This window comes from Nuphar pumila, chromosome 7 (genome assembly GCF_984573655.1).
Source record: "Nuphar pumila chromosome 7, dmNupPumi1.hap1.1, whole genome shotgun sequence".
Lineage (NCBI taxonomy): Eukaryota > Viridiplantae > Streptophyta > Magnoliopsida > Nymphaeales > Nymphaeaceae > Nuphar > Nuphar pumila.
The window spans coordinates 12,359,411-12,373,313 of NC_143255.1; the positions used below are offsets into that span (position 1 = coordinate 12,359,411).

At 36.5% G+C, this 13,903-nt stretch overlaps 1 protein-coding gene across 2 annotated transcripts in view; it reads right to left on the reverse strand.

Moving 5' to 3' along the window:
* LOC149831169 (uncharacterized) overlaps window positions 1-13,903 on the reverse strand; it is a 56,731-nt gene that overhangs the window by 22,918 nt on the left and 19,910 nt on the right. For both annotated transcript variants that reach the window (XM_090011991.1, XM_090011990.1), the window contains exons 3-4: window positions 10,135-10,188; window positions 4,669-4,779 (exon numbers count right to left, since the gene is read on the reverse strand). In XM_090011991.1, coding sequence (XP_089868117.1) covers window positions 4,669-4,779; window positions 10,135-10,188 — 165 coding nt within the window. The remainder of the gene's footprint in view (window positions 1-4,668; window positions 4,780-10,134; window positions 10,189-13,903) is intronic.

A 13,903-nucleotide genomic window follows, 5' to 3' on the forward strand; every position in this document is an offset into this window, starting at 1 on the left:
CATTTCTCCATCCTTCTAACTGGAGCATCATTAGGCCTTCGCCGAATATGTCCAAACCACCGTAAACGATTCTCTCTCATCTTATTTTCAATGGGTGCAACGCCTACCTTCTTACGTATCTCCTCATTCCGAATTTTATCTTTTATTGTATTTCCACACATCCATCTAAGCATACGCATCTCAACTACACTCATTTTTTGAATATGATGTCTCTTGGCAGCCCAACATTCCGTACCATATAGTAAAGCGGGCCTAATAGTCGTCCTATAAAACTTCCCCTTCAACCGCAATGGCATTCTACGATCGCACAACACTCCAGTTGCACTTTTTCATTTCATCCACCCAACCTTTATCCTATGATTTACATCTCCATCGATTTCTCTGTACTTTTGAATGATAGATCCCAAATATTTGAAACAATCATCCACCGGTATTTCTTACTCACCAAGCTTCACTACACTCCCATCACTACTTCGTTGCTTACTAAACCGACATTCCATATATTTTGTCTTACTCTTACTCAACTTAAAACCTCTTGCTTCCAATGTCTGTCTCCATAATTCTAATTTAGCATTAACCCCAGCTCTAGACTCATCAATCAAAACAATATCATCAGCAAACAACATACACCACGGCACATTTTCTTGAATTGATCTCGTAAGCTCATCCATCACTATAGCAAATAGGAAAAGGCTTAAAGCAGATCCTTGATGTAACCCAACCGTTATAGGAAAATTGGTTGTCACCCCTCCACAAGTGCGGACATTGGTTACTAGTCCTTCAATGTTTAGTAAGTATTCTTCCTAAATGATTCCCACTATAAATCCTGATTCACTTCCTACCTCCCACTTTGTTCATTGCTACTTGATTCTGCCTTCTTTATTGGCAACACCATTCTCTATCAATAGCAAGAAGGCATACCAAAAGAAACTAGGTGTAAAACCCCCTCCGGCATAGTCGCCGGAGGGGATAAACATGAAGTTTAAAAAAAAAAAAAAAAAAAACTGCGGTTTCCCCCCAAAGGGGGAAACCACGTAACGAGTGGGGGTGAGGATAAACCTCACCCCCCATAATCCGCGGAAAGGGGGGGGCGAGGTTATCCTCTGCCCACACCCTGCGTGAGGGTTATAAAAACCCTCACGCAGGCTCCCCTTTTCCGCATTCTGCACAGTGAGAAAGAGAGAGAGAGAGAGAGAGAGAGAGAGAGAGAGAGAAAGGAGAGACTTACCGGCGACGGCGGCGACGGCGGCGAGGTAAGCCCCTTTCCCATCTCCTTCTTCGTTCTTCTTTATTGTTGGGAACTCAGAGGGCCGGCAGCCATGGCTGCCGGCGTGTTACGGTTTAAAAAAAAAAAAAAAAATCACAGAGATGGAGAGAAAGGGGGGGAGGTCGGCCGGCCCCTGTGGCGGCCGACTCTGACGGCCGGCCCCGGAGGCCGGCCCAGGCGGGAAATGCAGAGAGAGGGTCGGCAGGGGCCGACCCTCTGCAACCGTTATCGGAAGGGGCACAGCCCCTTCCGCCTCTTTTTATCGAGGGACCGGTTCGGTCTGGGTGCGACCCAGACCGAGCCCACCGGTCTGGGTCGCGCCCAGACCGAGCCCACCGGTCTGGGTCGCGCCCAGACCGAGCCCTTCTAAAAAAAAAAAAAATCTGAGAGAGGCCGGTTCGGCCTGGGTGCGACCCAGACCGAACCGGGTCGGTCCGGGTCGCACCCAGACCGAACCGAGACGAGTTGAGAAAAAAATATATATATATATAAAATATTGTCATGGGTGAACCGGTTTGGGTCGAACCGGTTCAGACCCAAAACTGTTGGGTGGACCGGTTCGGGTCGAACCAGTTCAGGCCCAAACCAGTTTGGTTGAACCGGTTCAGACCCAAACCAGGTTGGGTGAACTGGTTCAGACCCAAACCAGTTTGGGGGAAACCGGTTCAGACCGTGTTGGGTTGGATCGAACCGGTTTGATCCAAACCGGGTATGATTGGATTTGGACGGTTCTGGATCCAATTGGATCTGTCTCGAGTCTAGACCCAGACAATCAGAACTGGATCCAGTCAGACTGTCCAGGATCCAGTCAGGCAGGTCTGGATCCAGTCTGAAGGCTATGGGTCCAGACAGACAGATTCAGATCCAGTCTGACTGTCCTGGATCCAGTCAGGCTATTTTGGATCCAGTCAGAATAGAATGGATCCAGTTCAGACCCAATCAGACTTTCTGGATCCAGTCAACAGTTTTGGATCCAGTTATGAGAAGGATCTGAATCCAAACAGACAGAGTTTGGATCCAGATCAGGATTGGATCTGAAAATAGTTTCGAAGTGGCCCGAAATCCGAAATGTACTAAGGGATCCATTTGGATTTGTGAGATCCATTTCAGTAAAATAGACATATCTTCGCACTCCGAACTCGGAATCGAGCGAGGTTTGGTGCGTTGGATTCGTATTAAAGAGAGGAATCCATTGGTTTATGAACTTCAGTCAAAATAGTAATACAGAAACCGTGGTTTCTTTAATAAGATTCGGGAAGGGTATTTTGGTAATTTTAGTAAGAGGTTTTGTGATTAATTCAAATATATTGCTTTAATTACCAGATCCTACTGTTAGAGCATCTTGAGACTCACTCTTGGTGAAAGTACAGATTCGCACTTGAGGTAAGGGATGTTATAAGTAATTTTAGATGTGAATAAACCCTTTATACGTTGCTTGTTATCGTAGTGCTATAGAGGTGATGTAATTAGCATGATAGCTTTGAGTTAGACCATGACATGCATAAATTCCATGCTTGACAATTATGAGTTACTTTAAATACATGTTTATGTTGAGATGCATGTTAGTGTTAATATGTCATGCATGATAGAAAGAGATTGTGTTTATGATTGCATGTTAATTGAGCATTTATATCATGCATTGTGATGAGATTGAGTTAGATTTGAGTCTCATTTTCATTCATGTGGTGTGAATGGATATTTAAGAGTTCAGCATGCAGTACCCCTTAAATCCCGGAAGTGGCGACCTGTGGCAAGGGCTACCTGGTTCGCGGCTAGAGTGCAGCCACCATGGAGAGTGGGCCGCCGGTGATTTAATGATGTAGAGACACTACATCATTGCGTGCTAAGTGAGAGCGGTGTGAGTCCTAACGTCATCATGGGATTGTGAATGAGATTGTTGTGATTAGTCATGACACCACTCGTGAGGGAACGAGTGAACTTTGAATTTGAGAATATTGTTCAATGTGTGAACTTGGTTATGACTTAGGATTTCACTCACACTGGTTTGAGACTCTAGAGGACCATGGATGGTTAATAACCATCATGGTTAGGATGTAGCATGAACCATGCCGAGATTGAGAGCTTGACCTCCCGGCTAGCTACCGGTGGGGTCCCCGTGGTGGTTCACTGCAGTGCCTGGTGGTCTGGGAACCACTGGGAGTGTATGGTTTATTGTCTGTCCAACATGTAGAATTGGGGTGTTCTACAGGGTTGTTACGCCCATAGATGGTTATTACCGGTATAGCCAGCCTAGTGATAGTTGTGTGAAAGAGAGTAATTGAGAATGATAATGGGGGAATTTAAAATATACAAACATGTGTGGTGTATCGAGAATTAAAATAAGACTAGGGGCTTAGAGCCCACTACAATTGTAAATTGTGTTTATTTACTTATGATTATCTCTTACTGGGTTGTAGACTCACCCCCATTTGTGTTTAATTACAACTGTAGGTGTCAGGTATTAAATCAGTCGCTGGTGAGCAGTTCTTTTTCAGTCTTCAGCAGAGCAGTGGTATACTTTTACTTTCCTTGTCATTGAGAATAAATTGTAATTGTTTTTCTTCTGTTATGAATGATGATCAATGTAAGAAAAAGTTTTATTATGAAATAAAATGAAAAGTTTTTTTTAGCCACGTTTTCACTGTGTAAGCTTTGCACTCTTCCCTCTGGGAAGTAATACCAACCGAACTCGGACTCCTGAGGTCCCAGATCGGGGTGTTACACTAGGACATATTACAAATTGTAGGAGACTGTTCCTTAAAGACTAATAAAAATATATACTGCGATATACAAATATAAGATCAAACATGTACTACCATAATATCATAAAAAACATTAAATAAAGAAAAAACTAATAATTTACTGGCACAAACTAAAATGTCCATTAAGGCACATAAAATCTACCAATAGGTTTTCTAAGTTAAAACTAGAACCAGTTATGTAAATGTTTTTTATACTGCAAACCATGAAAACTTTTCTTTTTCAAAAGCTGAATAACATATGAAGTGATCATGACTTTTTCTTAATGATATTTAGGATACAAAGTTACAAACACTCAAATACTCCTATCCATATTAAGCAATAGATCCTAATATAACTCGTGTATTTAAAGCAACACTGAGGTCAACTTCTGTTTTGTTAACAGTCAATTTCTCTCAAAGTAATGCAATTTTAATAAGCACAATTCAATCATTTACACTGAAGCATGAGATCAAGCAAATCTATATTATAGGATGAACATTTTTAGGTATTATTTGACCACTTAGCATTGACAGCATCAGCATAATCATCTAGTAATAGGGCTATATGCACAACATATATGTTAGATTGTCATGGTGAACCACTATTCTATGTTTAAAAATTACATCAAGCAAGAAGGTAATAAGAACTTAAGAGTTTACCTGGTCAAGATCAGCAAATGCAAGTTCTAAGTTGATAATATCAATGTCTGATTTGGGGTCAATCTTCCCATTCACATGAACTATGTCATTGTCCTCAAAGCAACGGACTACCTGAAACACAAGAATGGTTGGTGTCAAGAAAGGCATCCTATCATTCATCAAGAAAGAAAGCCACTGAAAAGTTTTCACATAAATGCAAATTAATGTCATTTAAGCCCATATGCAAGATTTAGATACCCAATAGAATACCACGTGTATGCATACACTCACATAAACACACACGTAGTTGTGTGCAATTTCAAGTTGATGTTAATAGGCTCATCTACCTTCTTTAAACCTATCAATCCTTAAAAGTAATGATGGTCTCTTACATTAGTTGCCACTAGGGTGATAATGACTATTTTTTCTTTTTATTTTGAGGATCTTTTAGAAGGTGATCTGTTCTTTTTACATGTCTAGTGATGCATTGCCGCAGGTACCAATCATAGAAGGCATCATCATCATTTTCAAAAATAGTTAGGAATAGAAGGTGCCAGTGAATTCATGTGTAACTGCAATGAAGAAGAAGAACAGAAAGTGAGACAAATGCAGTAGCCTAACAGAATGATAATGAATTGAGGAGGCACATTAACATCGCTAATATGTTGATTACATTAGGGTTTTGGATAAATAACTAAAATGCCGTTACAGCTAGTATTACACTATAGGTAGAAATACAAAACCTATGTCACATGGATACAGATGCGGGATCGGGACACAATGCAGATATGTTTGGTAGGAAATGATAATTTAAAAAAATTAGGACACAGGGACATGGCCGTGTACAGATAAATGCATGTATGTGCGTGTATAAAACTACAATTCTAAATCACTATAATTAGGGACATCAAATAATGAAACTAAGTTGAAATTAACATGTAATGTAATTGATGACAAATTTTAAAAGAAAAAAAATGAGAATACAAACAAGTACATAAGATCATAAAAGGAAATAGATAAAGTTGAACACAATATTAAAAAGCACAAAGACCACTTATGGGTCAATCACATAAACACATACACAAAGTCCACTTAGGGGCCAAGAACACAATAAAAATATAAAGATTTGTATAACAAAAATGCTTAAGCAAGCATTAAAATACAAGAGGGGACTCACCCCTATATATACACTACACACACTCACAAGAGGCATTGGAACCTTCCCCAACGGTTGGAAATAGAGCAGTTGGGGAGGTCCCAACGACTCTAATTCCCATTTACCTCAATGCCCTTAACCTAAAGTTAAATGACAATAAGCAAAATAAAAAAGGAAAAAATATAAAAGGACTGTTGTGCCCCTAATGGGCACACCTTATTACAAGGCTGTGAAAAGACTAAAATACCCCTATTGGGTATTTAACTATTGCAATGATGAAATATATATAATGTATATACAAATTATATATATTTATATACATACATGTATATGCAAATATGCATATCTTAACATCCCCCTCAAACTCACAGTGCCACAACTGAGGGTTTACCAAGGAGATATTGAAATCTTTGTGACGGAAGTGATTTGGGGAAGAAGTCCGCCAATTGATACTTGAATGCTATATATGGCAATGTAATGCTTTCCTTCAAGAATTCTTCTCTGACATAATGGCAGTTTATTTTGATGTGTTTGGTCCGCTCATGAAACGCGTGATTGTCGGTGATGTAAACTGTACTTTTGTTGTCACGAAACAATCTTGAAGGTTCTGTTACGTGAACTCCTAAGTCTTCTAACAAATGTTTCAGCCAGAGTTACCAGTCGAGGAAGCGGGAAGCGATACGGGAAGCGGGAGCGGGAAGCGAGGCACTTTCAAAATTTTAGGAAGCGGGAAATGTGGGATGACTTTGAAGAAAATCACGAACGGGGAAGCGGGGCTTAAGTTAAGGGTAAGCGAAAAAAAATATGTGGATGAATGGGCCCATATATTTGTTCCCCAAGTTGAAAACTTTGCAAGCCAGTACTCGAATTCAAGAGTTCAATAAGTGAATGAATCGTGGGTTTTTTCCCCCACAGACGCATCTGGCTGAACAAGTTTACAGCTCTGTGCAGATATCCATGTCTGAAATGGACCCAAATAATAGAATTCCAACAGACCACATCTTGAAACTGCATTAGCTCAAATGATTTGATGGCTTCGCTTAAGCAATCGCAAGAAGAATACATGTCAACTATTGCATTAGCGATGAAAAAATGAGATTCAGCCAATCCAGTTTTAATCATGAGACAATGCACTTGCTTTCCCTAGCTCAAAACACCTTCATGATCACACCCATGACATAACAATAACTAACTCCATTTGGTTCCATGCCTGCTGCTTGCATCTTTCCAAACATGTCAAGCAATTCGTCTTATCGACCATATTTGCTATATCCACAAAGTATTGAGTTCCAAGTAGCCAAAGTTCGCTCCGGCATTAAACCAAACACTTTGATTGCATCATCTATGCTCCACCATTGCATATAAAAACCAACAAGAGCAGACCCAACATACAAATTCAACTCAAACCCAAGAACTATACTCAAATTATGAATCTGAAGTCCCCATTCTACAGCTCCAACGTCAGTATTGATGCCAAGAATGCTACTAAATGTTGATGCATTACCCTTAAGTCCCCCTTGATTCATCCATATATACAATTTAAGAAGACTGGAAGCGAGGGGGAAGCGAAAAAAATAAAAAGTAAAAAAAAATACAAAAAAATGGAAAAAATGGGGAAGTGTGGGGGAAGCACTAAGGAAGCGCGCTTCCCATAAATGGGAAGTGTGTTTCCCATAAAAAGGAAAGGTGCTTCCCATAAAAGGGAAATGCGCTTCCCAAAAAAATATGTGCTTCCCTACGCGTTTCGGAAGCGCGACGTTTCGCGCTTCCGAAACACGCTTTGGGAAAGCACGCTTCCGGTAACTCTGGTTTCAGCCATACCAACTCAAAGGTAGTGATTGTCATAGATCGATACTTTGCTTCTTTAAACAATAAGGACACCTTTTGTTGCTTCTTGCATATTCACAAAATCAACGAATCTCCTAAAAAACACAAAATTTCGTAATTGAGCGACGATCATTCACATCTTCTCCCTAATCAGAGTCTGAATATGCAATAACTTTTAACGGGAAAGAAGATGACAAAAATAAACCATAACTAATAATGTTTTTGATATATATAGTAATCTTCATTACAACACACTCTAGTAGAAGCATGTTGAAATTAACTAGCAGAGTGAATAGCATATGTAATATCAGGGCGAGTAATAGAGAGATAAGATAAAGCTTTAATCATTTGTCTATAAGGAGTTGGATCCTTTAAAGGTTGTCCATCATCTTTCTTCATCTTGGCATTGATAACCACTAGAGTATCAATTTGTTTTTTATCAGAAACCACTAATCATTCTATGATCTCTGTTGCATACTTAGTCTGAGACAAATAATAACCACGAGGTGAGTAAGCCACTTCAATTCCAAGAAAATATCGTAAGAAACCAAGATCTGTCATATCAAAGTTAGCTTTGAGAACATCTTTAATATGACTAACTATCTGCTTATAACCTCATGTGATAATCATGTTATCAATATATAGAAGTAATACAATCATGCTGGCATTAGAAGACTTAACAAACAATGCAGTGTCAGTATAACAAGATTTAAAGTCAAGTTGTGTCATCACACTACTAAATCGATCATACCAAGCTTTAGGAGCTTGTTTTAGACCGTACAAAGCCTTACGCAAGCGAAAGACTTTTTCATGTGCCAACCCTAATCTTGGTGGGGGTTCCATGTAAACTTCTTCATTAAGTTCACCATTCAAAAAATTTATTTTTAACGTCCATTTGAAAAATTGGTCATTTCTTAGTCGAGACTATAAAAACAAAAATTCTAACTGTGGTCATACGAGCAACTGGAGCAAATGTTTCATAATAGTTTATTCCGTACTCTTGACTATATCCTTTGCCTATAAGTCTAGACTTATATCTCTTTAATGTCCCATCACTTTTATTTTTAATTTTATAAACTCATCTACACCCTATTTTTTTTCTTTCTTTTGAATAATGTTTTAATTTTTCAAGGTTTGGCCTTTTCTAGAGCTTCTAATTCATCATTTATGACTTTAATCCATTCTTAATGATTCTTAGCATCATTATAAGATGATGGTTCTATATATGAGTGGATGGCCATCAGACATGCTCTATATTTGGGTTTAAAAGAGTCATACGACACAAATCTATTTAAAGCTTTGGAGGTCCTCATTGATTTTCTAATACTAGATGAATCGGTCTTGATTTTGAAATTATCTTTCTAGGGCACATGGAGGATAGTCTTCGGTACATCGAGTATAAGTTTGAACTTCATTATGTGAATGATCTATGTCATCAAGACCTTTATTCCCATTCTCATGTGCATTATGAGTGTCCTCATTGTCACTCATGCACATCATGAATACCATTACTATCATAATCAACACCTTTATCACGCTCATTAGCAAGATAAAAAAGAAATGATTAATCATAATGCTCTTTGGTTTTATCTTTATCAAACCCATTTTCATTTTCAAGAAACGTGACATTTCTTGAAACATATAGCGTGTCCTTTATCATTTCATAACATCTATACTCATTTTGGTTTTCGGTATATCCCAAGAAAACACAAGGAATAGCTTTGGCAGAAAGATTGTCATTCTTGTTGGTAAGGACAAAGTATTTACAAAAAAAAAACTCTTATTTTATAATCAGGAGTTTTAAATAATTTTTCAATAAAAAAAATTATAATAGTATATGAAGGCATTCTATTTATTAAATAGACCGTCGTAAGGGTAGCTTCAACCCAAAACATTTTAGAAACATTTCTTGATATAACAAGTGTTTTAATAGTCTCAACAATATGTCTATGTTTCCTTTTAGCCAACCCATTTTATTGAGGGGTATATAGACAAGATTTTTGATGAATAATCCCATGTAAATCAAGATAGTTTTTAAAGTCATTTGAAAAAAATTCTCCTCCGGAATAGGATCTAAAAGTTTTAATATTGACTTTAAATTAAGTTTTTGCAAAATGATAAATTTTTTAGAAAAAATCAAATACTTTAAATTTGTATTTAAGAAAATATATACAAGTGTGTCTACTATAATCATCCACAAAAATAACATAGTATGATACTCCTCCTTTGGACACAACCGGAGTCGGTTTCCATACATCTAAATGCACTAACTCAAATGGTTCTTTAGATATAAAATGACTTGTCCAAATGGCAAGGATTTCATTTTACCAAAAATACAATCTTCACTAACTCAAATGTATAGTATGAGATGTGATGGAATACAACCCCAACGAAAGAGAAGAAAATAGCAACATATGTTAAAAGAGACATAATGACATGTCAATTAATAAAAATACAGATTCATGAAGACAGGAAACAAAAGATGAACTAAAAAATCCACAAACCTGAAGTATGGAATCTACTTCACGAATGTGTGAAAGGAACTTGTTACCCAATCCCTGAAATGCAGAAAAAGAAAAACACAAAGGAACATAGATTCATATATCATGATCCATGAAAATTGAGAAAAGTTGAGAAAAGGAAAAAGGAAAAAAAAAGAGCAATTAACTTAAGAGAGCCCCAGCCTTCTCATAAGGAAAACTTTCAATGATCTGCAACTTTCACATTTATACAATTCATTTGGCAGTGTGAAAACTATAATTCAGTATTTTTATTGTTGTCGATTTTCAGTTTGAATCATGAGCATTTTTCAGTATTTCAAGGATGATATGAAATATGCACATTAAGCTATAAATGACTAGTTCCTAACACAAATATAGCAAGTTAGCTGATATCAATGGAGGAAACTGGTGAATTCTGACCAATGAAACATGCTTATAGGGTCCAAGCTTAGTGTTTAAAGCATGGTTTACTGATTCTCCAATTTTAAACTTGTTCATAGAAGATAAATTTCCATTACTAAAAACAGAAATGAGATTCACTAATAAAATAAATGTGTTATATCATCATTTCTCTCTTTTTTATATTTAATTGTTTTACATAGTCTTAAGATATCTTTTATCATTTATTTACCCCTTACACAAATCAAAATAGTTTGAAGGTGTCTTTTATCATTTATTTACCCCCTCTAAATCAAAGATCTATGTTTACAAAAAGACCATTTGAAATTGTCCATTCGGACATATGGGGACCGACACCTGTTTTATCAAAATGGGGGTTTTCGTATTATGTGATTTTTGTTGACGATTACACTAGATATTGTTGAATATTTTTTCTTAAGCACAAACATGAGGTATTTACGACATTCAAAACATATCATATGATGATCAAAAACCAATTTAATGGTGACTTGAAAATTCTTAGAACCAACTCTGGAGGATAATACCTATCAAATGAATTCAAAAGATATCTTGAGAATTATAGTATTCTCCATAAAAAATCTTGTCCGAAAATACTTCAACAAAATGGATTAGCCGAAGGAAAACATAGACATATTATTGAAACTACTCGAACCTTTCTCATTTTCCAAAACATACCAAAAAAGTTTTGGGCCGGCAGCTCTCACATCTGTCTATCTCATAAATCGACTTTCATCCAAAAATTTAAACAAAATTTTGCCTTTTGAAATGTTGTAAACAAAAGAACCTGATTATAATAAGTTAATAATTTTTTGATACAAATGTTTTGTTCTTACTGACAAGAATGACAAGCTTTCATCAAAAGCTATCACATGTGCTTTTCTTGGTTACTCCGAAACTCAAAAGGGGTTTCGATGTTACGATATTAAAAACGACAAATTATATGTGTCCAGAAATGTGAGTTTTCTGAAAAATGTTAGTTGTTTTGAAAGATATGAACCTCATGAAGAAAATATGGATTATTCCTTTTTATTTGAGTTATTATCTAGAAATGATTGCTAGTGATGATGAGTTCCCACATAATGACTCTAGTGATAATGAAGTTGAGAAAAATAACTTTTTATTACACCCACCTACCTATCAACATATTGATGAAGGAACATCTAGAGATCCTGTCACATATTCCCATAGAGATAAAAATAGTTTTAGAAGTGCAATAGAAAAATATAACGAATCTAGTGGAACTACCTCTTCAGATAAGAAAAATCCGTGAAGAACTGAGAGAAATAGAAAAGTTCCTTCTAGGTTCATTTCTTATGATTCATTCACACCTAAACATAGAACTTGCCTTAGTGTCATTCACTCATATGTAGAACCCAAAAACTTTGAAGAAGCCAAAAAAAATATTGAATGGATAGAAGTTATGGATAATGAACTTAGAGCTCTCAGAAAAGCGAAATTTTAAGATCTTCCTAAGGGTAAGAAAACCATAGGGTGTAGATGGGTGTTTAAGGTCAAAACCAAGAGCGATGGATTTCTTGAATGATATAAAGTTCGTCTATTAGCCAAAGGATATAGTAAAAAATACGAGATTGACTATGAAAAAACATTTGCCCCTATTGCACGAATGGTTATTGTCAGATATCTTATTACCATCGCTTTTATTAAAAAATGAAACATCTACCAAATGGATGTTAAAAATACCCTTTTAAATAGCGATCTTAATGAAGAAGTGTATATAGATGCTCCACAAGGAATGGAGACTCCTAAAGGAAAAGTATTTTGTCTCTAGAAAGCACTTTATGGACTAAAATAAGCTCCCAAGGCTTGGTATGACAGATTTAACTCTATAATATTGAAAAATGGTTTTTCCTCATGTTTTACTGACACCGCTTTATTTGTCAGAAAATCCAAAGTAGGAATAGTAATATTACTTTTATATGTCGATGATATGCTAATAACTGAAAGCGATTCTAAAGGAATTAAGAGCATAAAATCTATTTTAAAAGATAAATTTGAAATGTCGCACTTAGGATTTCTGACCTACTTTCTAAGAATTGAGAATTGAAGTTTATATTCACATAGAGGTTATTTTTATCTCAAACTAAACTCGCTTCTGAGATTCTTGACAGGTCAGGTATTACAGATGATAAAATTTGTAAAACTCCTGCTATAGTAAGAACAAAAATTAAAATTGATGATGGAATTTTTCTCAAAGACCCCACTCCCTATAGACAGCTTGTAGGCTCCTTGATGTATCTGAGTACTAAACCAGATATTTCACATGCAGTTCATACTGCCAGCCAATTTCAACATGCACCAGCATCCGTTCATATGAGTGCAATTTTGCGGATCATCAGATACATAAAGGGATCGTTGAATAAGGGAGTATTTTTATCCACTTCCTCTGAATTAAATTTAATAGCTTATACAGACTCTGATTGGGGAGATGATCCAAATAATCGTCACTCCACCACTGGCTTTTGTGTATTTTTAGGAGACTCACTAATCTCATGAAGATGTAAGAAACAACAAAAGGTATCGTTATCCTCTACTGAAGCTGAATACCGAGCCATGACAACTACTACCATGGAGATTCTATGGATTCATCAGCTATTAGAAGATATGAGTATTAATTTAGAAGGGCCCACCAAGCTATGTTGTGATACCAAGAGTGTAATTTATATTGTCAAAAACTACACATTTTATGAGCAGACCAAACACATCGAGATGGACTGCCACTATGTCCGAGAAGCATATCTAAAAGGAGTCAAAGATCTTCCATATGTAACTTCAGAATATCAACTGACAGATTTCTTCACCAAATCGTTGTGCTCTCTGCGATTCAACTTCCTTCTTAGCAAACTTTTGGTTATTATAACCTAAGTTTGAAGGGGGGTGTTAAATTGTAACTCATAAGACAATGTATTTTCTATATATATTTTATATGTATAAAAGAAGATATATATACATATATATTTCATATATATGTACATGTATCTGAAATGAAATGGGGATCTTCGAAACACGAGTTTTGATTAACAAGAGCAAGTGTCAAGAATGACACTAAAGCATAACCCTTAAAAAGGGTATAACTGGAAACAAAATAAAAATAAAAATGTATTCTTTATTGATATGAAAAACCAATTGCTTAAGAAGCATTGGAGTCAAATACAAGAGGGGCTGCACCCCTTTATATACACAGCTGAAAGAGGACTCAATAGAGCTGTTGGGCACAGTCCAACAGCTCTATTGCTAGTCAAGTCTGGACAGGACTTGACTAGCAACAGTCATTCTAGTTCAAACTGAACTAGATGACATAAAGATAAAAAATAAAAATAAAGGAAAAAAAATA